Source organism: Panicum virgatum, chromosome 1K, assembly GCF_016808335.1.
Source record: "Panicum virgatum strain AP13 chromosome 1K, P.virgatum_v5, whole genome shotgun sequence".
Lineage (NCBI taxonomy): Eukaryota > Viridiplantae > Streptophyta > Magnoliopsida > Poales > Poaceae > Panicum > Panicum virgatum.
Genome location: NC_053136.1, coordinates 50,126,075 through 50,153,096, shown reverse-complemented (window position 1 = coordinate 50,153,096; position 27,022 = coordinate 50,126,075). Strand labels below are relative to the sequence as shown.

The 27,022-nt window shown below is 47.2% G+C and overlaps 3 protein-coding genes across 3 annotated transcripts; all 3 read left to right on the top strand.

Moving 5' to 3' along the window:
* The first annotated feature begins 181 nt into the window (after positions 1-181).
* LOC120656173 lies at positions 182-13,528 on the top strand. Its single transcript, XM_039934209.1, has 4 exons — positions 182-337; positions 10,586-10,765; positions 11,246-11,299; positions 13,175-13,528. The coding sequence occupies exons 1-4, from the start codon at positions 182-184 to the stop codon at positions 13,526-13,528; spliced, it is 744 nt and encodes a 247-aa protein (XP_039790143.1).
* A 2,784-nt stretch (positions 13,529-16,312) lies between these two features.
* Positions 16,313-19,294, top strand: LOC120656165 (protein enabled homolog). Its single transcript, XM_039934195.1, has 3 exons — positions 16,313-16,784; positions 18,533-18,583; positions 18,692-19,294. Exons 1-3 carry the CDS (start codon positions 16,313-16,315, stop codon positions 18,820-18,822), a joined length of 654 nt encoding a protein of 217 aa, XP_039790129.1. The 3' UTR covers positions 18,823-19,294.
* Positions 19,295-24,232: 4,938 nt separating this feature from the next.
* On the top strand, positions 24,233-24,964 carry LOC120657690 (probable calcium-binding protein CML20). The gene has a single exon (XM_039936097.1). It carries the CDS (start codon positions 24,233-24,235, stop codon positions 24,815-24,817), a length of 585 nt encoding a protein of 194 aa, XP_039792031.1. The 3' UTR covers positions 24,818-24,964.
* The last annotated feature ends 2,058 nt before the right edge of the window (positions 24,965-27,022 follow it).

Below are 27,022 nucleotides of genomic sequence, written 5' to 3'. Positions count from 1 at the left end.
AAGGCTCTCAAGACCGGGGCACGCAGCACTCTGCACACGGCGCCGCAGCCCCAGCCCACCGTGGATCTCGAGGCGGCGACCGCTAGGCTACGGGAGGCCATGGCGCGAGGGGCCCAGGCGGCGCAGCAAGCTCGGGCACAGGAGGAGGAGGGTGACGCCGGTCAGAGCGACGCCGGCCAGCATGGTGCCGAAGCGGCAGCTCAGGCGGCCGATGCCGGTGAAGAGGCCGGCCGGGGCAGTCTCGGTGGCGCTGCCCAGGCGGCCATCGAAGTTGAGGCCGGTCAGGGCGACGTGGCCAGCGCCGCCCGACCAGATACGGAAGGAGAGACCGGTGGGGGTGCGCAGGAGCGCCCTGCCGACTGTGTGGAGGAGACCCTCGTCTTCGAGCCCTCGAGGGCCGAGGGCGTGGGCGTCGCAGAGGAGGATACGGCGCAAGAGGCACCGGCGGTGGAAGGAGCCCCTGCGCCGGGGCCCGCGGAGGCCTTGGACGAGGGTACCGTTGTGGTAGTGCCTGAGCCGACGGCGCAAGGGGGTGTGACAGCGGTGGTGGAGCTGCCGAACAGCAGCGAGGAGTACGGGGATTCGATGGACATCGACCCCGTTGCTGCGGCGAGCGCTGCCGCACACATCGCCGAGTTCGCGTCGGCCAGCGCGGGCGTCCTCGAAGCGGGGTCGTCCGAAGGGAGCCACCTCGGGGCGATCGTCCCGTCCGGGGTCCCCTCGGTGTTCCTCCGCAAGGAGCAGGAGGAGGAGGAGGCCTGGAACAAGCAGATGGGCGTCGGTCGTGAGATCTTGCAGGCCCTCGACCGCGCCTATCAGCTCCATCAGAATGCGGATTACCAGGTCAGCTAGGTAAATATTTCCCCCCAGAAATTGCTCGGATTCGGTTTTAGCTTTCACGCGTCTTCACCCATGCCCTCCCCCTTTGCAGCAGCTGAGGCAAGTCTCGCGTGAAAAGAGCACTGAGATGAACTGGCTGTACTCCTAGATGAGCCAGCTCGGGCAACACAACGCCGAGCTGGTGCTCAAAAACATCGACGCCAACACAAAAATGGCCAACCTGGGAGCGCGTCAGCAGGCGCTGGAGGAGGAGCTGGTGCGGGTTGCTGGTGAGCGAGACGGCCAGAGGGCGGCAGCGGAGCAGAAGGCCCGGGAGGCCGAGGCGCAAACTGCCGAGCTGCTACGCCTTCGGACGGCGCTCGAGGAGAGAGCTCGCGAGGCGGAGGTGTAGAGCGCTGAGTTGCAGCGCCTCAGCACGACGCTCGAGCAGCAGAAGGCTGAGCTCCTCCATAAAGAGGTAGCCGTGGTCGCGCTCGCCGGGACCCTCCGGGAAAAGGGCTTGGCCCTCGAGGGGAAGGAGGTGGCCCTCCAGAACATGGGGGCCGCCCTTAGAGAGAAGGAAGCCTCCTTGTCCTCGCTCGAAGAGGCCGCCCGTACCCAGAGGGAGGAAGCGCAGAAGAACATGACGGGTGAGTACCTTCGATTTTTCATCGATTTGTTTTCTTTCGTGGCTAATGTCGATTTCCTTTGCTCAGAGCTGAGGCAAAAGGTGGCGGACGAGACCGCGGCGAAGGAAGCGGTCCACACCGCGCTCACGGCGGCACAGATGGAGTTTGCCGAGCTGGAGCAGACCGCCGTGAGCGTGTGTCAAGAACTCGAGGGGGAGGGTGCCGTCTCGGGCAGTTCGGTGATCAGCCGCTTGCGCGCGCTAGGCGGTCGGATTGCCGAACATGCCAAGAGCACCTTCCGCCTTGGTGTCCTGCGGGCTCTCGCCGTGGCCTCGACGCACTACCTCATGGATCTCCAGAGGGTGTCGTCGGGGTACGTCGTTCCTGATGATGCGGATGCGGACGCCGCGTCGGTCATCATGGTTGAAGCTGACACAGCCGCGGAGGAGTTCGCCACCGTTCTCGCCGAGAAGCTCGAGGCAGACATCCCTCCCATTGCCGAATTCGATGCCCCTGAAGATCCGCAAGGGGGGGGGATGGTAGCCTGTAGGAAAGTTAGGCCTCGAAGCCCATTGTAAACAGATTAGTGTTTATATCATAGTCGCGCTTTGTAATCGCATCCTATGAATATAAAAGATTTTGTTTCGTAATTTGAATGTGTGGCCTGTCGAGGCCTTGCGTGTTCGAGCCTGTGTTCCTTTACTTTATTCCCGTGTTCCTGTATGCGACTTGGACGAACGTCTGCGAGGGGGTTCGCGTTCATAAGCAACGTAGGCGTAGGGTGGTGAGGGGGTGCCGTATCCCGGAGGCGTAGGCGGCCCCACGACTCGGCTGGCCCCGTACCGTAGTTGCTTACGCCTCGCGTCCGTTTTTTCCAAGGATACGAGAAACTTAGGGTCGAGATGGAAATATTTCGAAAAACATTGGCGACTTTTTAGGGACGTTCGGGGGTTCCCCCCGTAGTAGCCCCCGAGGGAGGCTCGGCTTTGCCGAGGGTAAAGCCGAGCGTACCTCAGAGTTAGCACGCATCCTAGCCTTCGAGGGCCCGGATGGTTCCCAAAAATAAACCAGTAAAACGTACTTTATTACTTCGGGAAATTGAAGATGCGAGTATAAGCAAATGTACAAAAAACTTAAAGTTCTAGGGATAGAAGCGACGTAGCTGTTGTATATTCCAAGCGTTGATGAGGACTTCGCCTTTTTCGTTTGCCAGCTTGTAGGTGCCGGGCTTGAGCACCTCGGCGATTATGTACGGTCCTTCCCATGGAGGTGAGAGCTTGTGGCGGCCTCTATTGTCCTGTCGAAGCCTCAGCACCAAGTCCCCTTCATTGAGGTCTCGGCGCCGGACCCTCTGTGCTTGGTACCTTCGCAAGGACTGCTGGTAGCGCGCAGAGTGGAGGAGCGCCATGTCTCGAGCCTCGTCCACTTGGTCCAGCGAGTCTTCGCGAGCTCGCTGGTTTCGTTGCTCTTGGTATGTCTTGAGCCTCGGCGATCCGTACTCCAAGTCAGTGGGGAGTATAGCCTTGGCGCCGTAGACGAGGAAGAACGGAGAAAAACCCGTGGCTCTGCTCGGGGTCGTCCTTAGGCTCCAAATGACCGAGGGTAGCTCTGTGAGCCACCTCCGGCCGAACTTGTTCAGCTTGTTGAAGATCCTTGGCTTTAGTCCTTGGAGGATCATGCCATTGGCACGCTCCACGTGCCTATTCGTCTGTGGGTGTGCCACAGCTGACCAGTCCACACGTATGTGGAAGCTGTCGCAGAACGCCAAGAATTTCTTGCCTGTGAACTGGGTGCTGTTGTCGGTGATGATCGAGTTCGGGACCCCGAACCTAAAGACAATGTCGGTGAAGAACAGGACTGCTTGCTCGGATTTGATCTTGCCGATGGGTCGAGCCTCTATCCATTTGGAAAACTTGTCGACCGCCACCAGCAAGTGGGTGAAGCCCCCGGGCGCCTTCTTCAGCGGGCCGACGAGGTCTAGTCCCCACACGGCAAATGGCCACGTGATGGGGATGGTCTGCAGAGCATGTGCCGGGAGGTGTGTCTTTCGAGCATAAAACTGGCAACCCTCGCAGGTCCGCACAACGTCGGTGGCGTCGGCGACCGCGGTGGGCCAGTAAAAGCCTTGCCGAAACGCATTACCCACGAGGGTACGAGGCGCGGCGTGATGGCCGCAGACGCCAGCATGGATGTCGCGGATCAGCTCCATGCCCTCGGGGATGGGGATGCATCGCTGCAGGACACCCGAGGGGCTGCGCTTGTGTAGCTCATTGTCGATTAGGATGAAGGACTTGGCCCTCCTGGCGAGGCGTCGCGCCTGAGCGCGGTTCGAGGGTAGGACCCCTCGAATCATCCAGTCGAGGTACTGGATGCGCCAATCTCGCGAAGTGGGGGCTTCGTCAACTTCCATTGCCTCGGCCTCGTCAGCGGAGGTGGTGCCGAAACCAATGTCCATAGGCTCGACCTCGTCCGCCGGAGGGTTTCCGCCGGAGGGCCCAGCGGACGAGGGGCCTGACTCCTTCGGGTTCTTGAACTCGACGGAGGGATTAATGATGTCTTGAGTTGCGACATGCCAGCCTCGACCCACGTGGGGGAGCTGTGGTGTGCCGCACGACGACGCTCCGCGCGTGCTTGTCGCGAACGCCGACCCGAGCGCCTGTTGCGCCGGGCTGGCGAAGTCGGAGCGATGGGGTTGCGTCCGGGAGAGAGGAGCTGCATGAGGTAACCGTTGCCGGTTGCCCTGAACTCGAGACTCCCGAACGAGATCACGCGTCCTGCTGGGAACGGATCCGAAACACCCATAGGGTATGGGTTGGATCTGCCCGCCATCCCTGAAGATCAAATGGGAAAAAGAGAGAAAAAAGTCACGTAGCCCCCCTACCTGGCGCGCCAACTGTCGGTGTCCCGACCTGGGGGCCTGGATCCCAACGAGTAAATGCTGCGTGTTTCCTCGTCCTAGATGATAATGCAAGAGGCAATCACAGTAACGCTCGGTTTATCCTGGTTCCGGCCGCGGGGCCGTACGTCCAGCAAAGGGGGTGTGCGAGGGCACTGTATTATCTTGCACCCGGAGTGCTTGTAGTAGGGGATACAAGCGAGGCGAGAGAGAGAGGGAAGCTCCCAAGACTCTGCTAGGAGTGGAGTCGGTTGAGATGAGTGCTCAGTAGTGCTGAGAGTTCTCTTGGGAGACAGAAGCCAGAGAGCCCGCTACCAACAACCCGGCTAAAGGAAGCCCACCTCCTCCTTTTATAGTCACAAGGAGGGGCGGTGCACATGAGTGGGGCATGGAAGTCATCGTTTTCCCCTGAATCGCGGGGGTACAGTGGTTGGACACTGTAGGAAGTACACTGTGGGAAGGCGGCGCGCGTCGCTGCCGTCCTGGATTTCGTCCTCGGTTTTGCAAGGATTGCGCCGGTCGTCCTGCAGTGTCCCTGTAGGCGGCGCGCGTCGCCGATGTGTGGTCTTCCATATACGGCGCGGTGGCGTTCGGTGGGCCCTACGGACTAGAGTCCCGCATGCACCAGCGGCAGCGGGGTGCGTGGCGGCCCCGGGCCCCCCGGTCGGAGTGCGGGCGTGCACACTAGGAGGTCCGGGGGACGCGCGGAGGTCCCGGACTCCACAAGAGGGGGGGTCCGGAACTCCGCTTGTGCGTGCTGAGTGCCCCTCTTGGAAGGACACGTGACATCGCCTGACCCCTTCTCCATTGGGAGGTGAGTCCGGATGGTCGGTGTCGGCAGAATAGTAACGGGAGCAGTGCCGGACCCGTCTTGTCCCGCGTCGTATGTCCCACAGTGCTGCTACCGCCTCTGGGACGGCAGAGCGGTGACCAAAGTCAGCGGATGGGACCCCGGTCACATCCACTGTGGGAGTGGTGGCCTGACGCCGCATGTCCTTTGAGCCGTGGCAGAGTGGCTGGCTTTCAATGCCTTCGTACGGTGAGCGGTTGGGCGGCGGGGCCGTTTGTCCCTTGTGCTGAGAGACGGCCTCGAGCGAGGCGGAGAATGAGTCACCGCTCGAGGGTAGATCCGCTACCCTCGAGCGAGGCGGAGGTGCGTGCGTGATCGAGGGTCCCGAAGGGAGCCCTCGAGCGAGGCGGAGAATGAGTCACCGCTCGAGGGTAGGTCCGCTACCCTCGAGCGAGGCGGAGATTGTCCAGCGGGCCTGAGAGGGACCCTCGAGCGAGGCGGAGATCGTTCCGCGGGTTTGAGGGGGATGTGAATGGGCCGCTGCTGGGCTTTATTGAGTCCTTTCCTTTCTTCCAGATTGGAAGGAGGCCGTGGGCTTAGTTGCCTTAACAGGTGTTTGTGTTTTTAAAAGCGGTTTTAGTACCCCGATTAGGGTGTCCCTAATTGTGATACCCGACACCTCGGGAAGAGGCCGGCGGCGGGGGAATGTTTATTCCCCACCCGGCTGACGAGTGGCCCCCCCGCCACGTGAGACAGCCAACGTGTACCCGATGTGGCGCCACGTCGGCCAAAACCGGGTCCGAAACGTCCCGAGGAGGCCGCGTGCTCGGTTTCACAAGACAAAGGAGTGCGCTCGGCTGGTTTCGTTGTTCGGGGAGGAAAAACGGACTCGACCAATAGTTCAGGGGGGTTAAAAGGACTTTTTCCTTTTTTCCCTGGAGGATCCCGGCGGTCATTGTAGATGGGCCGTGTTATTGAGTAAGTAACGAGCGTTAGCTCGGTTGGTGCGGTTCGCTGGTTGTAGCGCCCACCACCCGCGTTCGACTCTGCTCGATGCGGGTTTTCCCATTCGGGAACAGTGTTCCCTTCTTTAAAATCTCCAGCCTCTCTCGCGTGGTGCCACAATGGGGAAACAACGTGCTCGTCGTCTACGAAGCCATGGATGACTTCGGTGATCTCAAGAAGGACGCGATGTTCAGTTCTGAGTGTAGTTGTAGGTTGTTTGTATACGTGTGGGGTGTGAGTGTGGTGTGTGTGCGTAGAGTGGGTGTGAGTACACGTGTACGAACCAATACTACAGCTATACCCAGATGAGAGGCTTCAAAAAAAAACAAAAAAATTGAATTCCTAGCCCTTGGATCAATTTTGCATGAGTAGAAATTTTTGAGGCAGATGGTTTTTGTTTTAGAAAAGAAAACAAAAGTCTACTTTCCCTCTCTCAGCTATAGCAAAATTTGATTATCGTCCCTCAACACTAAAATCGGGCATAGAGTCTCCCCAACTATCAAAACTGTTTGTTTTAACTCTCACGGCGGTTTTACATTGTTTTTTCTCCTTTATCTTTTTTTTCACTCAATTGAGGTAGCAAACATGGTTCAAAAATTATCAAAATTGGCATAGTGGTAGATAAGAGTACAAGAACCTAATTTTTCAATTTTTTAAACTTTAAATCCAAAAAAAATTTGAAACTTAAATTTAAAAGAAAGAAAGAATTCAAACTTCATTGAATTTTTAAGCATCAAGATGAGCTCCATCTTTGAAAAATTTGAACTGTGTGACACACATTATAGGTATATCATTAGAGAAAGTTTTGTGAGTATAGGTTCTATAGCAAAATTTGGAGTTTATTACCAAAGGTCAAATTTGAGCCATTTTTTTTTACTTATTTCCATATAATTTAAAATCTACTCAAGAGTTTGCATATGTATAAATCAAATATGCAAATGCTTGAGTAGTGTCAGATCCGCGGCAATGGGACTGCTCACAGGCATAGAATATTCTAGTGTAAGAAGTATCACATAGAATAGGCCTTACAGAATTGTAACTGCTTGTACAGAATTAGGACTAGTCGATAGAATGAAACTACCTGATAGACATTAGAAAAGACTCCAATAGTACTCGACTAGGACTTTTCATGTAACTCTGCCCCCCAGACAATAAAAAAGCGGGCAGGGACCCCTCCAAAACACACGAATCACCATCAATCCTCAAGGCAATACAAACAACCACACAGGACGTAGGGTATTACGCTCTCGGTGGCCCGAACCTGTATAAATCTTTGTGTTCCTTGCACCATTGCGTTCTTGATCTCGGCGAGTCCCTATCTAAATAGGTTCAAATTTGGCTTAAATTGGACCCTTCCTAAGAAACTTAAAATTTTTTCTATAGAATTTATACGCACAAAAATTCCCTAATGATACATCTCTAATATGTAACATGCAGCTCAAATTTCATCAAAGATGGATCATCTTGATGCTTTACAAAATCAATAAAGTTTGAATTCTTTCTTTCTCAAAATTTATTTTTTAGTTTTTTCTTCAAAAAATTGTGAAATTGGGTTTTCTGTACTCTCCTCTACCACTATGCCAATTTTTATGATTTTTGATCCACGTCTATAACCTCAATTGAGTGAAAAAAGAGACAAGAAATTCAAAATGCAAAAATCGCTCGTGAAACCGCCGAGGGAGGTAAAACAAACGGCTTGGCGGTTTCACATGTGGTTTTTGCAGTTGGGGGAAACTAGATACCCGGTTCTATAGTTGAAGAACGAAAATCAGACTTTTGATATAGTTAAAGGAGGGAAAGTAGACTTTTTTCTCTTTAAAATGGAAAATGGGTGTAAGGGTCCGCAACGATCAAATGACGTGCAGGTAATTCTCTTTACATGTGAAAATTTGATTAGGTACACACCTATTCTTCCTATGTAGATTCTTAATACAAATTAAATTGTACTCTAAAAAATAATATCTTCCCATATCTTTTCTCATTTCCTTCAGATTTTCATATATAGAGGACATAAATAAGAGGCTTGGTTTATGTGAAGATCGCGTGTAAAATATCTTTATATTTATCAAATCATTTGCTTTCATCCAAAATAGCGGTCCGCATATACAATCTTAACAGATCTTTTTGAATTCTTGTCTTTAATTTGTGATGTGGAAATGATTGTCTTTCATATCTTTCCCTTTGGATTATGCACCTTAAAAAATATTTTTTATTATGGTATATCTCTTTGCATACTTCCTATACAGTTTAATATATAGATATCATATATAATTAACATAGGACGAGTTTTTTTCTACACTCGTGTGTAGCTACTCTCATCATCAGTATACCATCGTGTGTATGTCCGCATACTTATTTATCACTTTGAGTATGTTCATATACTTATTCTAAGATACTTCAAAGGTATATACATGAAAATTTTCAAAAGTAGCCCTATTTTTTAAATATACTATGATTATACCTTAATATTAGTATATAAAATAAGTATGTACACATACTCTATTTATGGTCACATACCCAACATATATATCATCATAGATATTCTAGTATGAACACATACTTCACATACATACCCTTCGTTGGATCGGATACGTCTTATATCATGAGATACACATGTGGGAGTAGCTACAAGCGAGTGGAGAAAGGAATTTTCCATTAACATAATAACAAAATATGTCATTTATGCAAATTTAATTTCCTCCAAAGTTGATCTGATTCACACCTATTTTATTTTCTAAGATATCTTTTTGAATCATTATCCACATTAATATCTAGTATATAAAAGATTGCCCCTTTAATATCTTTGGTTGTATTGTCTTCTCAAATAATAAATGATCCTAGCCATAACATATCTTATTGCAGGTTTTCAGTAGACTTATATACAAAGAGAGCAATAGAGCGAGAGGACATATGTAAAGAAATATCAATATTTGTGTTTGTGCATTCGACGATGTCAAGACTTCATTTGTTTTCTGTAGTGCTGCTCTTTGTTGCATTTCTCCCTCAGAAGTATGAAGGATGCGAACATTGTTATACAACTAAGGAGGTAAGTCTAAACTATGTCGTAATTCTAACCAATGGTTTATCTAAAGTTGATTCGTAAGTATGCAAATTTTCATCAGATTGTACTAAGTATATTCTTCTATGGGAGACACTAAAAGGGGGAATGGAAAATTGTGTGTTGAAAGGTGTCGTATGAGTACATAATGAAGATAGCTTTGGTGTAAAAAATAAATGTTGTACATGTTGCAAATCCATGACTTTGTGCATACACTTATCATACCTACAAAGTAAAGTAAAAAGTCAAATAAAAATATTACATATGTTTGTATTTCCTTGAAGAGGATCTTTATTTCTGTGTTCCTTTATATTTGGTTTGCAAAATTTATCTTATTGTATTGAAAGAAAACCACAATGTAGTGAAACAACATATTTAAGATATTAAGTAATTTATTTACTATATACCATAATTTGCATTTAAAAATATCTTTCAATGTTCATACAAATTTACTGAACTAACCTTTTTGACATTTATTGTTTTCGCTGAAGATAAATGATGGAGTCTCTCAAGCCCGCAAGTTGTTACTTGTCGCACCTTCACTAAAGAAAAATGTCACATCACTAAGTGACAAAATAACATTTTTAGATGTACATATGACTTTGGCTTTGACAGAGGTGAGAAGTTCTATTCCGAAGTTGTTGGGACAAGCCTATGCATTAAATGGTGACACTGATGATGTGGCCTATGTGAGTTTCACTACTTTATCTAATTATACTTTCTATGATATTGATTTCTTATAAACTTTGCATAGCTACTTGTTGCAAACATATTTTATAAAAAAACCTATTGCATATATCATTGACAAAGAATTGCTCATTTACTGTGACATTATAAATAAAGTATTTGATACTTTTTTTGTTCCAAAAAGTGTAATTGAGAAAGTTTACTAGTACTCTATGACTATTCTACGTTAAGGCAACTAATCATTATCTTGTGAGTCAACAGTGAACATATATATATGAATTAATGTATATCTATATCCATTCTTTCACAATATCTATAAAGAAAAATCATGCAGGCTTTATATGCTAGTAATTTGTGTTTGCCAGTTATGACATTTTTTAGATGGTTTGAATATATTTTTAGGAAATCTGTAATTAATAATACATAAAATTTCTAATAGTTCAAATATGTAATACCAACCATTTAACTAAACTTTCTCACATGCCCATTTGATATTCTCCATTATTAAATGATATTAAGTAGATTTATTTTTTCATTTATTTCATTGCTAAAGAACTAAAGTTGTCTGAACCAAGTGGATTTTGTGGAATATATTACAAAGAGTTAAATACTAGAGGAGTTGTATGTTGAAGCATTTTTAATGTATATGATCCTTGTAGTACATGGAATCCTGACTTCATAGTTCTTATACTTCATTGCAGTTTGCAGCGCATGCATCAGTTCCTGGAAAGCCTTATAATGAATACTTTGGAATTGTTTCAACCATAGATGTGTATGGTCATAATATTCGCCATGGCCAAATGAGCGCATCTTCAGTTATGGTTGCCAACCTTGGTGATGGGTCAAAAGAAACGTACAATTCTATTCGTGTCGGTTGGATGGTATATAAACTTCCCCATTTGCATAGTAACATTTCTTACCTGCAAAAGGCATTTATATGCTACTATAAGTTATGAGATATTTGAAAGGCCACTTTCATGCACAGAAGCAATGTTCAAACCTTGCCCCTATACTATTGACATTAACTCCATTACACCTCTCTAGTCAAATTTTCCTGAGTACCCAATTTGCCCTATTCTTCGTCCTCTGTCCTCATCCCATATACCATCACTCTCCAATATACAATATGCAGAAGTTATGACCACCGTACATATGGCTGATTTGCTGTCGCCCCATAGATTTAGCCACCAGGATAGTTATGGCTTCTTCATGTGTGCATACTATTCTTAGATGAAGTGTCCATTTTGTAGTGAGCTTTCAAGGACATTTTAAATTTTCAGTGGCAAAACGAGAGTTCATTAAATGTCTATAACTTTCTTTGCTTTGATAATATATAGTCATTTTGTGCTTTTGTGTTGTAGGTATCTCCAGAACTATACGGCGATTCATATGCTCACTTCTATACTCATTGGAATGTATGTTTCCTAAGGGTAAAGTCCGTTTTTCAACCCTAAACTATCAGAATCGTCCGATTTTGGTCCTTGAACTTCAAAACTGGACATCCTACACCTCGAACTAATGAAACCATTCGAAAAACAACCCTGGACTCAGCCTAAGGCGGTTTTGCTACAGTACAATTTTCGAATTTCTAGAATTTCACACCTCTCTCAATTAAATAATGGAGAAAGCATAGTTAATGTTGTCTAAAAATCATGATATTTTGCTGGGAGGTAGAACAAGAGACAATGAATCTATTTTGCCTAGACGTGATACATTAGACATAATGGAATTTGAATTATAAAATTTTAAAAATTTGTAGAATTCAAAATTCCTTGAATTTTTTAGGGAACCTAAACCTTTGATAAAAATTAATTAAAAATATGATAATACATAATTTTTTATTTAGTTTAATAAGGTACTTTTTATTGTCCCAAGTTCTATAGAAAATTCACAAATTAAAATGTGAGGAATCAAATTTGATTCAAATTTGAGCGTTATGAAGGAATTCAAAAACTTTCAAAAAAAACTTGGACCAACAAAAAATACATTATTAATATAAATAAAAAAATATGAATTATCATATTTTTAATGCATTTATAGCAAAGGTTTAGCTGACCTAAAAATTCAAGGAATTTTGAATTCTTCCCATTTTTAAAATTTTATAATTCAAATTCCATTATGTCTAATGTATCACATCTTGCTAAAATAGATTCCTTGTCTCTTTTTTTATCTCCCAGCAAAATATCATGATTTTTAGACAATATTAACAATACTTTCTCCATTATTTAATTGAGAGAGGTGTAAATCCTAGAAATTTGTAAATTGTACTGTAGCAAAACCGACTTAGGCTAAGCCTAGGGTTGTTTTTCAAATGGTTTCGTTAGTTCGAGGTGTAGGATGTCCGGTTTCATAGTTTAAGGACCAAAATCGGACGATCGTGATAGTTCAGGTTGAAAAACGGACTTTACCCGTTTCCTAATATTCAGTAGCATCTAAATTACAGTTTCCCTTTCATAATATTTTCATATTATAATTATAAATAGGGAGATGGATATGGGAGAAAGGGGTGCTACAACATGGAATGCCCTGGTTTCCAATTGGAACAGGGATCAAAAGTAGCTCCGGGTGCTATCATAACTAAGGCTCCAACTACGGGTGGGTCCCATCACACAATTACAGTCAAATTGTTCAAGGTATGAACCACCATGTTGTCTATTCATCTCCATGCTTAGTACTCCCTCTGAGGTCAAGCACATTAGTTTATTTTTTAGCTAATTATTAAAACATCGTATATTTAAGATGGAGGCGCGGTAACAATTATACTTAGGATAATTTATATGTGAAACAAATTCCTTTTGTATGTTTTAATTAATTGTTGCCTCTAGTAAGAATCAGTTATTGCCTCACCAACAAGTTTGTTGCACTGGGAAAAATAGGCAAACACAAAACAATGTGCCTGGTTTGTTTTTAACTATGTGTAGGCTTTCTTAGGCATTATCGAAGATTAGACAGAAGGGGGAAACCGCCCCCATCTTTAATTAAGAAGAACACAGGTCTTTGTTCAAAAAAAAGAAGAACACAGGTCTTGACTCTCAAATCCAAGTCAGCTACTTGAGAGTGAGCTCCAGTAGCCTATGGTTCGCAAGAGCGCCGTGCTTTCTTAGAAATTATCATTGCAGCTGATTAAGCCATGTCTCAAGAAGAGAACCATACATGCTAGTAAAATTACCTTGCTTTTGTTTTTCTAATAGCTCGAATAGACTTTTTTTTAATCCTTTTCCGATCCATCATTTTAGCTGCATAGTTTGCTCCTTCTCATGTACGCTTAAATTTTATTTCTTTAACGACAGGAGAGGTCAAGTAAAAATTGGTGGGTGTACTACGGCATGGACAATGACACCCCGACAGCAGTTGGTTACTATCCTGGAAACTTGTTTGCAGGATTAGCAGAAAAGGCTAGTGACATTGCTTTTGGTGGTGAATCACGTGCCAGAAGAAGCCTCCCAACTCCTCCAATGGGCAGTGGATTCTTACCATCACCAAGTGCAGCATCCATGTCCAACCTTCAGTTTGTTGACCAGGATGGTCAGAGCATCCCTATATCATCAGATTTACCAGTTATTGCAGAAAAACCGAAATGTTATTATGTATCACCAATTGTGGGTGCCAAGTTTTTCTTTGGTGGTCCAGCTGGTTGCTTCTAGCAAGGTGCCTAAAAATTAGGTTGGGATAATGTAATAAACTCTAGCTCTGCATTGCCTCCTGCAGTCATCTGTTTTCCTCTAAGCTTCAGGTTTGATGGAACAGTATTGCTCGCTACAAAAATAAATTGAGCATAAGCTATCTGCTATCATGTACTTTACCATCTTACTTGTCATCCTTTCTTTGAGTACAGTACTGAATCAGATTTGAGAAACTTTATTTCCATTTCATAAAGGTTTGTTCTCCTTGACCGAATCGTAGACGTTTCCTTGGCAAGGTTTGTTCTCCTTGGCAAGGTTAAATGTCGTAGACGTTTTTTTTTTTGAAAGATAGATGTCGTAGACGTGATGCAGTACTTCGTCAGTCACTGGATAGAGCACCTAGCTCACCATGACGGGAAGAACGCCTCCGACGGCGACGGGTGTGTGCGTGTCCATGCAGTTCGGCATTTTTTCAGACAGCTGGCATTTTGTCAGACCTGCTCCATGAACCCCTTCACCATGGTTCTGACCAATTCTACTGCAATCAGCGACCTCCCCGGCCATCTCCATGCCACATGCTCCACGGGTGAGCTTGCAGAACCGGTGCTATCAGATTGCAGGGGGAACTGTTCTCTTGAAGTTGAAGGTTCCAGTTGAAAGCTACGGCTTTCACAAGAACAGAGTAAGCCATACACTTTGAGAGCCGCAAGCTACTCTGATGCCCTGATGGTCTCTAGCGGGGATGCGGATGCGGTGTGCAGACACCAAAAGAACGCTAAGTTAAATTTTTCAGTGAGTTCAAAACTTCGTACACCCATGCCATCATTTCAGGAAGTAAAACTTTATGTCAAACCGTGAATCCGTGATAAACTTTTATTCGCAGTAGGGCGGAATTATTCCTAGCCCCAGTCCCAGTTCATACGTCAAGTTACAGTTCAAGCAGCACTGGCGGCGGCGGCGGCGCGGCGGCCGCGTGGCGCCGGTAGAGCACAACCAAGATCCCGAGAAGCACCGCCAGTCCGCCACCCCCACGAATGATCCGACAACAATCGCAGCGATCTTTAACGGCTTCCAGTCCGTCACTGGTGCCATTTCTGGCGGCGGCGGGGGCGGGGGCACGGGGAGCTTGAAATCATCGGAGCCGGCAGCGGCGGCGGGGACCGTGGCGAAGACGACGACGGGAAACGTGAACCGTGTGCGCATCCTGAAAGACGCAACCACGCTGGCGACCATCGGGGCTCCGATGTGCACGGAAGTGTGGTCGATGCCGTTCTTCACCGCGGCGACGATCGCGGCGAATGCTTCAGCGCGTCGTTGATCTCCCCGTCGCGGAGCGGCGCCGGGAACCCCCAAGCCGGTCTCGGCCCGACCTCGTCCCTCGAGGATGGAAGAACGAAGGTGTCGTCGCTGATGCTTGATCCGACGACGATGGACGCGCCGTCGTTGAGATGGTGCCTGACGACGCAGGTGTTGTTGCCGACCGGAGGGAAGTTCGTGGGCTCGAGGTCGAGGGTGGCCAAGTGGAGCCGCTGGAAGAGGCGGTTGCCAGGGGCGGTGTAGGCGTTCCCCAGCTGAGCCTTGTGCTCAGGCTGGTCGACGACCGTCGGGGTCAGAGCACAGAGGGAGAGGCGCTAGCGTGAGAAGCATTGCGAGCTGCCGGAAGTGAGCCATGGCTGGTCTGTGTGCGAGACCGTGGTGGCGTGCTGAACCGCGGTGTGGGGGGCCTGGGGGCATTTATAGAGTTTGAGCGCACTTATTCTTGATTTTTTTAAGAAAAAAAAGCTAGCAGAAGCACTCTCTATCATTTAAGTATTCAGAGTGTCTTACAAGCCTAATATCTATTACTACTTAAAAAGAACAAAGTGACAAATATGTCTGCCCTCGGATGTGTCTGTCACGCGCGGTGTTTCTGTTAGAATAATAGCGCGGAAGTGATAATCCAAACAACACAAAACCAAATCGTACACATATTCGACACATATGAATAAAGGAGGAAGAATAATTTATCTGAAGATTCTTCTAGAGGTGCTTTTGTAGTCAGGGGTGACCACAATGCTGAAGATAAGAAGGGCAACAGGAAGAAGAAGGGGCCGCAGTGCTACAAGTGTAAGGGATGGGGACATAAAAAGACTGAGTGTCCAAAACTGAAGAAGGGTAGAATGACTCGTATAGTGATGGTGATGTTCTCACATTATCGAGTGAAAAGTCTTGTGAAGCATGGTTGTTGGATTCAGCTAGCTCGTTTCATTTAACACCAAAGGAGTGGTTCTTGTCATACATTGAAGAGAATGATGGTCTTGCTCACTTGGGAGATGATTCGGGTTATCGTATCATAGGAGTTGGCGATATTAAATTCAAGATGTATGATAGACGTGAGATGTTACTTAAGAGTGTGAAGCATGTGCCAAGGCTACGGAGGAATCTGATTTCGCTTGGGTTATTACATGATGAAGGATGATTGTATCATGCGGCATTTGATAAGAAAACTTTGAGAGTCTTGTAGGAAGGCAAGACAGTCATGATTGGTGAGAAGTCAAGTGCACACCAATACAAGCTGATGGGAAGCGTTGTTGAAGGTGGAGTCATAGATGACAATGCAACAGTGGCAGTGTTCTGTCCGAAAGTCGACAAAGCGGCAGGATCGGCCTTGTCGGGCTATTCCAAGTGAGCAAAGGGAGACGACTCAAGTCCGGTACATGAAAGTTTGAGTATGGATGGCTTCAAGGTGGCGTGTATATTCGCCAAAATGAAATTTGTTAGATATGTTCCGAATATATATACGGTTTAGTTTTGTGTTTTTGGGTTATGCTTCCGCCCTATTATTCTAACAGTGTCCGCCCGTCGCCTCCCTCCGCGCGGGATGTGTCCGCCCTTCGCCCTTCCTCCGGCGCCCGCTCGGTCGTCCCCTCGACCGCCCAGTGCCCGACGGTTCCTCGCTCACGCGGTCACGCCTCCTTGCCCTCCACCTCCCCCAGGCACGCGAGCAGGCAGTTCCACCTCGCCGCCGCCCTCACGCTACCACCGCCCGCTCTCTCTCTCGCGCACGCGCTACACGCCTCCGCCGCCGCTGCTCGCCCGCCGGAGGCCGATTCACCACCTCCGCCGCGCGACACACCGCCACCGCCGCCGCCGCTGCTCACCAACCGGAGGCCAATTCACCAACTCCGCCGCGCGACACGCCGCCGCCGCCGGCCGTATTCCGGCCAAATCACGGAGCAGCTCCGAAGCCGACCGCCGCCGGCCGGATTCCGGCCAAATCTGGCCCTCTCCGCCATAGGTGAGTACACCCCTAAGTTCCCCTCCTTCTCTCCCTTTCCCCCTCCTCTCTGGCATCCCAATCCCGCCCTGCCGCCGGCGAGCTGGCCCTCTCCGCCATCGGCCCGCGCGCCCCTCCTGCGCCTCCACGACGATCTGATCCGGCTCGAGGCCCTCGTCGTCGGCTCCGCGTCCGCTCATGGCGTGCTTCAGCGGTGGAAGCTTGGACGCTCGGTCATGGGTTGAGCAGTGGGATCACCTATGTGAGGCGCCGTCATTGTATTGTAGACGCCAAACTACAGCAACGCTTGCTTGCAAATCGCACGACACTGTAAGTGATAACTGATTTTACTTCCGTTCGTGATTTGGTTACCTGATTAACTGTAGTTGCATTAGCACATACTACGGTAATATGTGTTGTTCATATATTGTGAGGCTTGTGCTGTTCTGCTCCCCATGGAGAGGGGAATGAGGATGGATGTTTTCTGGTGCTTGGATTATAATCTTATTAAGAGAGGATTAGAGAAGGAGGGGGCTTCAGTAATGTCCAGCTACACAGGAAGAAAGATGAGCGCATTGCTTTGTGCTCTGCTCTATCACTGTCGGAGAGGATGGAAAAAACAGAGGTGCTATAAAAGTATGGTTCTGATGCACTGGCTGCTGCTTTGATTTTGGGTGAAGATGGCGTATGGAAGAATAGGATAACCAGAAGTGTGCTCCTAAGCTTGTATTAGGAAGTAGTAGAGAGGATGAAGAGAAAATGAACACCAGCACAAGTAATCTATTTGCTCCTGGCATTCATTCGACTCTACACTGCAATGCACATAAAAGAAAGAAGTGAACTGTCGTACACAAGTCACAGACAAACCTTACATAGTGTACAAATGTCCCGTATTCATGGCCTGGTGAATTGTCTTTTGATCGAGTTGTTTGTATTGAGAATAGGATTTGATGTCAGGGTTAGAGAAACTGACACAATTTTTGCATGGAAGGTGTAGGACAATATCAATCAGTTTGATCAATTTTTATAGGCCAGGAAACAATCAAGACAACACAATAATCTCTTTCTCAAACTAAAGTAGTAATAATAGTTAAAATGCTCGGTTCAATCTCCCCCTGTTACAAATCTGGACTCATGTTACCTTTATTGTTAACCTATATAATCTCTAATTGTATTTTTCCTTGCAGATAGCCATACAAATGATCTGGGACCTTCCTTGGATCAAAGACCTAAAAGCACCACTAGCTACATCAAGTTCGGCTGCGGGAGGTGGCAGCTTTGCTTGCGTCTGGGTGGTGGAAGCGAGCCAACAATTTGGGTGGAAGGAAAATAATGAAGCTGTGTTGTCTGTTACTTGGTTCCAGCATTAGCAAAAAAAAAAACTTGCTAGGTGCTCAAATTATCAAGTAGACATGACCTTTTGTATAAACACTTATTTGTACTTCCAAGTTCTAATTTAAGCTAATTGCATGTAATTTAAGTTAATTGCATGACTTTATCGTTATATATCATTACAAATATTGCGTACTAAATTGATACTTATAAAGATAATTTTTTTATCACCCATTTGTTTCTCACACCTTTTTTACCCCCTGCAAAGTGCTGATTGCCTAGAGTGATTGCATTATTTCAACAAAGTTCAAGTAGGTTTAGCAGCTACCGCCACTTCTTCCTTAGTTTCTTCCTCAGCTCCAGCGTTTGAACCCTTCCTCTATTGCTATTGGGTACTGCTTACCTGTACATTGATCTTGTGTACTGTTTCGTTTCAGGTTCAGGCTGCTGTGAAGTGGACAAGGACCCAAGCAAGGGATGGCACCTTGGTAGCTTCTTGACCTCCTACTTGCATTAGTATGCCATATTTACTTTGCTGCATACATAATCCAGTCACTGCTTTAAAACTGATGTCACTTTGGATATGGTGCTGACAGGATTTCAAGACAATGGTCAAGAGTGCTCGACTTCAGCAATCATGTTTTGCCTATCTTCACTTATGTTGTTCCATAAATCTAATAAGATAAAGCTTTGCTCAGTTGTGCCCCTGCATATTTGTAACTCTTGAGTCATTAAATTAACGAATCAATTTTGCGTGAATATCTCACACCTATGCTCCTGGAAAGTATGTGTAGCTCCACGTAAAAAAATGGCCATAATTGTTTTTGAAAATTGCAATTGGAAACCTTACTTGATATCTTGAGCTTCATTACCTTTTCTTTTGAGATCTTATTTTCAGGTTCACAGGAAAACACCATTTTATTACTTGTTGCTTCAGCCATGTAAAACTTGTTTAAGTTGTTTTTTTTACTAAAAGATCTTGTTTCGTGCTACGTCTTTTGGATGGAAGGTACGATGCCTCCCTCAACAGTCATTCTTCATGGTGGGAGGCAGTGAGGAAGTCATTTAAGAAATATGCATCACTGTCTAACCTTTTGCTTATCAAGAATGCCTAGCAGCCCCCCCACAAATCTGTATGTCTATGTAAATAGCAACAGGCCCATTATGTTGTGCTTTGGTTGAATATTTTGACGTGATTATCCGATTGGTTGTTTGATTTGCATCGAGATTTGTGGAGCCTAATAAGGTGAATTGTAATCTCAGCCTTGTGTTTTTTTAGTAAGAGGGGAATCTTCTTCCAATTATGTCCGGGCAGATTACATCGTGGGTCACACGTGTCTAACCTTCATAGGTCCACCCCATTCAGTACAGAACAACTAACATGAAGAGACCAACCATAATTTTGTTCTCTCTTGGACATCTTAAAAAATCATCATGTAAGAACATCTAGGCTTGTCTCTAATATTCTTGATAACACTTAAGCAATCCAAAGCTGCTTTCACCTTTCGAATCCCACAGTCCTCAATAAGCGCTAGAGCCTCAACACATGCTATTGCTTCAAGAGTCTCAACATCAGCCAATGGATATACCGTAGCACTTGCTGCTACAAACATACCTTGATCATTACAGCACACGGCTCCTACAGCACCTGTTGATCCTTTCCTGGAAACAGTTGCATCACCATTCAATTTGTGCAAACTTAGTTCAGGGGAATCCATGTATGAGTCCTCTTTCCGATGTCTCGATCTATTACTAGAGTTCCATCCCTGAAACTCGTTGGAAATTTGCAGTTTATTAATTAGCCGGTTAACTACTCCCAAAGTTGCCAATGGGCTTTGAAATTTTCCTTCATGTATAGCTTTCCTTCTTGCATGCCATATTGCCCAACACGTAAGTAGGATTCTAATACCATCTTCCTCCGGTATATTGGTACACATATGGAAACCCATTGTTTTGGGTCAGAGACGCTTAATGATGATAATAATTCTATAACATCTTCATCCATCAAGGCCCACACACACCTGGACATGGTAGAGTGCAGCAATGCATGCTCCCATGTATCTTCATTAACACCACAAATTTTACATTCAGAAGAGTCTGACATATTTCTTCCTTTGAGAACACTCGCGGTGGGGATAGAATTTAGAGCTAGATGCCAGTAAAACACCTTAATATTTGATAGCATCTTTAAATTCGAGTAAAGTCCATCACCGGCCCATAAACTTGTTCAGTTGTGTCAATCCGGGTTATCTCGATTCTCAAACTAACCTTCCTAACCTTAGAAAGGGGTTAATTGCACCCCTTCAAAATAGTGGCAAAAAATTAAATGCCCCCTTCCTAACTTAGAAATCAACCATTCAGGTCCTCAAACTTGTTCAGTTGTGTTATCCCGGTCCCAAAACTTGATTTTGAGTCTTATTTAGTTCAAAACAATACGATCTAAAAACTCTATATCAAAAAATAATTCATAACTTTTTATATAAACTCGAATGAAGACAAACTTTATATTAAAATTGTATCCCTCGACGCGATCTATAACTTTGTAGTTGAAAAGTTTCTAAATTAAAACTGTTTAGGGTCCCAAAAATATTGTTGAACTGTCGGTACCCCAGGACTGGGGTACCCCCTCTTGCTGTGTTTAGGCAAGAGCCTTGTGGTTATCCTTGACTACGTCCAAACAGCCGGACCCCTGCGGTCCGGAGCCCTGTTCACCCGACAACGGCCCCGGACCCGTTCCCCGACTGGGAAAGGTCTGGGAGCACCATGTGTTCCCAGAAGAAGCAGGCGCTCAGCCCGAATAGCCGGGGGCTCCGGACCTCCCGTGGAGGTCCGGACCCCCATGGGGTCCCGGACCCCCTGTATAGTAACCGGACCTCTCACTAAGGGAAGGAATTGACACCCCGCCCTGGGGAGGTCCGGAGATGCCACGTGTCTGCAAGCACAGACACGTATGTAAGGCCGCTTGGTCTCCATGCTAAGGTTCACCTACCACTGCATTCATTGCGGTGGGTGGACGTCCGCATTGATATAGCAGAAGCCGAGGCGATTCTTTGACCATGGGACACTATTGATCGCGTATTACCAAGACGTGTAGTGGAGCCGCTGGCGCCGCCCACGCCGCGCCTGTCAGTCTGCCATGGCAGATGGACACGACGGCTCGGCTTCACCCATTATGACGCCTACATAATAGCCTCAACAGGCCACGCCGCAAGCTACGTTTCTCCAACGAGCACCTTGCTGACAAGACAAGAGAAGACCTCCCTGAGTCAGAGGGGCAGCAGGGCATGGAAGCATATCGGAGAAAAGATTTGCAACTACTGTAGTCGGATGAGTACTCTGCGCAGTATGCTACACAGTCACGTTGGGCCCACTTGTCGGGGCCTCAGCGACCAATGTATCCGCACCCCTTGATCTATAAAAGGGGGGCGCCCGCTAGAAGCAGGACTCAGGCTGAAAACAGGCCAAGGCCCGGCAGAGGATAGATTCATACTCAACCAAGAACATTACTTCTCCCAGTGGATGTAGGGTATTACGCTCCGGCGGCCCGAACCACTCTAGATCGTGTGTTCTTGTGTGCTTGCTTCAGTGCTAGATTAGCCTAACCGCCTAGTACTTTCCCGAGTTCTCCCTCACTGGGAATAGGCGGGTGCGTTCCGCCACCCGGCTGTGGGTACCCTAAAAATCCCACGACATTTGGCGCCGTCCGTGGGGATCGAACCCACGACAATCAACTTCAAATAAAAAACTTATCAACTATAAAGTTGTAGACCGTGTTGAGGGCTATGATTTTGACATAAAATTTGTCTTCATACGAGTTTATATGAAAAAGTTATAAATTAATTTTTAATATGGAGTTTTTAGATCGCTCGGTTTTGACTAGATGAGACTCAAAACCAAGTTTACGGACCAAAATGACACAACTGAATAAGTTTGAGAACCTAAACGGTCGATTTGCAAGTTTAAAGACGGAGAACACAGCCGAACAAGTTTAGGGATCCAGCATGGACATTACTCTTTAAATTCCATAAACACGTCAGCAAAATCTTATTATAATGTTAAGTAAACACGTGATCACCTTGGGCCTTTCTCTTCCCTCCTTTCGGCTCATCAATTGCCCACCCATTTTTACCTCTCATCCTTCTCTTCTTCCCAGCCCGATACGTCCCAGCACATGTCGTTTTCGACGGCCCAGCAGCTCCTCCGCTTTCATTGTCACTCCTTATATTGTGCGTATTGCCGCAATCACTCGCTTCCAGAGCACTCAACAGTCAACACCCTCCCGAGCTCCTCTGCGCAAGGCTAACCATCTTCTTCGGCTCTTTGGCAATGTTCGGTTTCTTCTACAGTAAAAAAATGGCAAAAACTGAATCTTGTATGCATGGAGTAGTAAATATAGTCTATTTGCAAAACTTTTTCAGAGATGAGTGTAACTTTTTGCGACGAATCTAATAACAATAATTAATTCATAATTTGCTACAGCGACACTACAGTAACCATCCTTTTATCATGCGGTCAAAGACTATGTTACACGAATATTGGTACGGGTATAGGATACGATCCGTATCGGATACGCGGATACACACTTTCCTAAAAAAAGACCAAAATAGGGATACAACTAGGATAATTAATAATTATATATAAATATCATGCTGAAACCAACAGTTGTCGTTGGTTCTGGCAGTGGCACATCTTTAGACAGTTCACAGCAAAAGAAAGAAGAAGGGGGCTTCAATTCACAGTAAAACATGGAGAGGGGTGGCTGTTCAGGGAAGAACTTACTTGTTTTGAATGGAGGGGCATGACGGCGATCGATTTTTGCCGGGCAAGGAGCTCGCCGGCAGCCACCGGATCTAGAGGGCGACAAGAGGTCGGCCGTGAGGGAGGAACAGGAGCACGAGGAGTCAAAGATTGCGGCGGCTGCTATTAGGTCACGGAGGGGGTAGCCGTAGTCTAAAATCTAATCTGGGTGGACTAATTGGGCTGACTAGTGCTTTGGGCGGTATCCAATCTGACCCAAACATGTCGGATACACGTATCCAACATAAAACGTATCTGCATTTTCAGGATACGGCTGGAAACGTATCCGAGGCGTATCAGGGGCGTATCCGTATCCGAAACGTATCGGATACCGATACGCCACCCCCTAGGAGTATTCGCGTAACAGAGGTCAAATGTCTCATTAGATTGGTCTCATGAATTTACTAAGAGTCCTGCAGGTGATTTTGTAATTATACTTTATTTAATCTATATCTATTACTAAAATGAGTAAGGTTTCCACCTTAATATTTTGGTTTGCTCCGTTTCGTTTGGTCCGCTCGTATCATTGACAGGTGGACCTTAGTCTATCCCGTATGCGAGTTGGACGAACCCCTGACGTCCACGATTCGATCACGTAGATCCCAACAAATTAACACACGGACACCGATACATATTCCATATTTACACCGGCTTTGTCCATAGCAACGCACTGGCATAATTGCCTAGTTCTCTAAATTAGTGGTCAAAGGTGCAAAAAAATTTCGCGAAATAGTGTTTCTATTTTTTTTTTCTCTCTCTCTTAGGCACACCGGAGCACGCGCGCCGTGCTCCATTTCTGGCGATGCTCCGCCGCTTTTCATCCCACGGCCCGTGTTTGGCCTTGTTTTGATCTCTAGCTAGGTCAGCGTAATATTAAGTTATTGATTAACTTGGGTTGAAAATTCCAATTCATGCTGAATGGGTTTGGTTGTTTCTGAAAATAGTACTGAATCAACAAATACACTCTCGTTTTTTGTCGGTTCGGTGGTTCTGGTTCGTACTTCGTAGTTGTAGTCTGTCACGGAACCGACGCGCCGCGTGCAAGCGGCGTCGTCGTCGTTGTGCTTGTCGGTGATCGCCGCAGATACTCCAGCTTCATTCAGTGCATCGCTGATCGCGTCCGCGGTGTGCCTGGATCATGGTGATCCTCTCCTATAGAAACATAAGGAAGGTCCGGCTGGCAGGAAGCTACGGAGTACATACAGTATATATATGGCACGCGGCACATCCGATATCAAATCGATCGCGATCTCGCATATGGCCTATATAGAAGGGACCAAAACCCCAAACCCCGAACAGCCCAAAACCCTCCCTGAGACCGTCTCACGCGGCGCCCGGTGATGGGTCTCGTCGTCTCCGCCACCGCCTCCTGCAGCGACCTCTTCGGCCGACGCCGCTCCACGCCTCCGCCTCCGCCTATCCCGGCCCGTGCGGCTAGCGCCGAGCAACCCAACGACGGCACCAGCACGCCGGAGCCGGAGCTTGTCCGCGTGTTCCGCCGCTTCGACGCGGACGGCGACGGCCGCATCTCGGCGGACGAGATGCGCGAGTCCTGCGGCTGCACGGCCGCCGAGGCCGAGGAGATGGTCGCGGCCGCGGACCGCGACGGGGACGGCTTCATCAGCCTCGAGGAGCTCGTGGCGCTGTTCCAGGACGGGGACCGGTCCGACGCGCTGCGCGCCGCGTTCGCCGAGTACGACGAGGACGGCGACGGCGTGATCACGGCCGTGGAGCTGCGCCGCGCCCTGCGGAGGCTGGGCCTCTGCGGGGAGGAGATGACGGGCGAGCGGTGCGCGGAGATCGTGGCGGCCGTGGACCGCAACGGCGACGGGGTCATCTCTTTCGACGAGTTCAAGGCCATCAGGGCCGTACCGGCAAATTCGGGGGCCCTGTGCGAAACAATGGATTGGGGCCTGGTGGCCTAGTGAAGGATCATGAATACCAAGCGATACCAGTCGGCTAGCGCGATATGATGTGTGAAAGCACAAATGTTAGAAGTCACACGAGCGCGATGTGCTATGTGAAAACACAAATGTTAGAAGTCACACGTGTGACTGATAGTTAAATCATCACATAAGGCCCAATAACTATTTTTTGTTCCGGAAATTTTTTTTGTTGCTGGAACAATTGTTATTGTTTGGGCAACAAAAAATTTTTTCCGAAAAAAAAGTTTGTTCTAGCAACAAAGCATTGAGGGGTATGGTTTATTAGGCCGATTTTATGTCCAAAACACGGAATCTTGAAGAGGTTGGGGTGCTGTGACATGTACACTTGAGATCACACACGTGACCCCGAACAACACCCATGTAAAAAAAAGTGGCAAGTGATACGCCTACGATGATTTATCTTTTAGGAGCAATTTGGGCCATGTTTTGCCACAAATTGGGTCAAACAATCAACTAAATTAAAGTGTTTACATGACTATATCTAATATATACCTAATATTTTGGGGTCCTTCGAATTCGGGGGCCCTGTGCGGTCGCACAGCCTGCACGTGCGCAGATACGGGCCTGAGGCCATGATGGCCACGGAGCCAGCGGCGTGAGCCAGACGCGCCGACCAGCCCTACGCGTTCGTCTTCGTCACGCCGATGCACGTATGCAACTACTGCTATATGCCCTAATTAGCCGGTTGTTAACGACAAGAGGGAGATGGAGCAGTTTTAGCCTTTTAGGGTTTCACGTTTTAATGGTTCGCGATCAGTTCGTGAAGACTTTTTGAATTTTGATGTGACGAAAGTTAACTGAAAATCTGGAGCTATGATTCATGAAATAGATCTGAGTATAATTTCGATTCCACGTGATTTTCTTCCTCAAGGAATCCAATAGCTACAATTTTGATTCCACGTGTCCTCAAAGAATCCAATAGCAATATGTTGCTTGCCTTGATCAAGATAGCTACTTATTGATTTCACGTACCCACGCTCCTCAAAGAATCCAAGAGGCATGGGGATTGAATAATTTTATAATTAATCGTCTACCTCTAATCACACTTTTGCAAATCCCCCTCCCACCTGCGTACTCCCTTGGATGTTGATCCGGTGGGCTACATTGAAGTTTGCACGATTTGCATTAAGAGAGTGGTTTGCACTTGATATGTTTCCAAATCTCACACACATGCTCGTTGTTACTCTTAAAATTATCTTTATCTTTACTTATTTATAAAAAACGGACTGTTTCTGCGGTACCGTTCACTTTAGTCCGTTTTTAGTCACTGACCAGTGGACCCAATCCGTTTTTAGTCACTGCCCGGTGGACCTAATCGTCTAGGACCTCGCGTTCCCCTCCGTCCTCCTGCGGATGCGGCAGCCCTCCTTCCTGCGGATGCGCACCCGCGCCTCCGGCATCTTAGAGCTGCGAGCGGAGGCGGGGGCGTTGCGCCTTGGGCTGTGGTTAGGCCAGGCCATCTGAGTTGTTCGTCGTGGAGAAGGTCGATTAGTTTCGTTCCCTCTCGCCGGAATCGAAGATGCGCTAGCTGATGAGGGCAATGGGCAGCGGCTAGCCGTCGAGCATAATAGGTGCCGCGCTCATCACCGGCTCGCCTGCCGCGTTAGATCTTGATGATTGGAGGACCCCGCCACCGCTGCATCGCAAGATCCGGCTAAGATGTCACTGGAGGAGTGGACGACATCCTCCACTGGGATCTGCTCGCCCGCTGGCCTGCTTCATCAGATTTTGGAGCAGACCCTCGCTGGATGCAAGAGTAATAATCCATTCACCCTGTGCCTGGATTTGCTTCCGTGTGGTGGTAGTGTGGACGGCAAAGGCATGCGTGAGCACGGAGCAGGGGAAGCACAAGCGGCGGCGGGGTTGGGGTCCCGGAGAACGGGGATAAGGGCCCTGTTTGTTTTCCAGTGGCATAGCATACCACACATTTCCCGAGAAAAGAATCTTCAATGCATGGAGTACTAAATGAAGTTTATTTGCAAAACATTTTCACGGATGGGTGTAACTTTTCACGAAGAATCTAATGATAGTAATTAATCGATGATTGGCTACAGTGATGCTACAGTAACCATCCTCTAATCGTGCGGTCAAAGACCTCATTAGGTTCGTCTCGCTAAGTAGTACAGCGCTGTGGAGTTAGTTTTGTAAATTACCTTTATTTAGTACCCTTAATTATTGGTCAAA

What these genes read in the sequence shown, in the direction of transcription:
- LOC120656173 (XM_039934209.1), top strand. Translation starts at nt 182, where the DNA reads ATGGTGCCGAAGCGGCAGCTCAGGCGGCCGATGCCGGTGAAGAGGCCG. An exon ending in GGAAGGAGAGACCGGTGGGG is followed by an intron (nt 338 to 10,585) that starts GTGCGCAGGAGC and finishes ACTTCATTGCAG; the next exon opens with TTTGCAGCGCATGCATCAGT. An exon ending in ACTTCTATACTCATTGGAAT is followed by an intron (nt 11,300 to 13,174) that starts GTATGTTTCCTA and finishes CTTTAACGACAG; the next exon opens with GAGAGGTCAAGTAAAAATTG.
- LOC120656165 (XM_039934195.1), top strand. Translation starts at nt 16,313, where the DNA reads ATGCTTCCGCCCTATTATTCTAACAGTGTCCGCCCGTCGCCTCCCTCC. An exon ending in TCTGGCCCTCTCCGCCATAG is followed by an intron (nt 16,785 to 18,532) that starts GTGAGTACACCC and finishes GTTTCGTTTCAG; the next exon opens with GTTCAGGCTGCTGTGAAGTG. An exon ending in AAGCAAGGGATGGCACCTTG is followed by an intron (nt 18,584 to 18,691) that starts GTAGCTTCTTGA and finishes TGGTGCTGACAG; the next exon opens with GATTTCAAGACAATGGTCAA.
- LOC120657690 (XM_039936097.1), top strand. Translation starts at nt 24,233, where the DNA reads ATGGGTCTCGTCGTCTCCGCCACCGCCTCCTGCAGCGACCTCTTCGGC.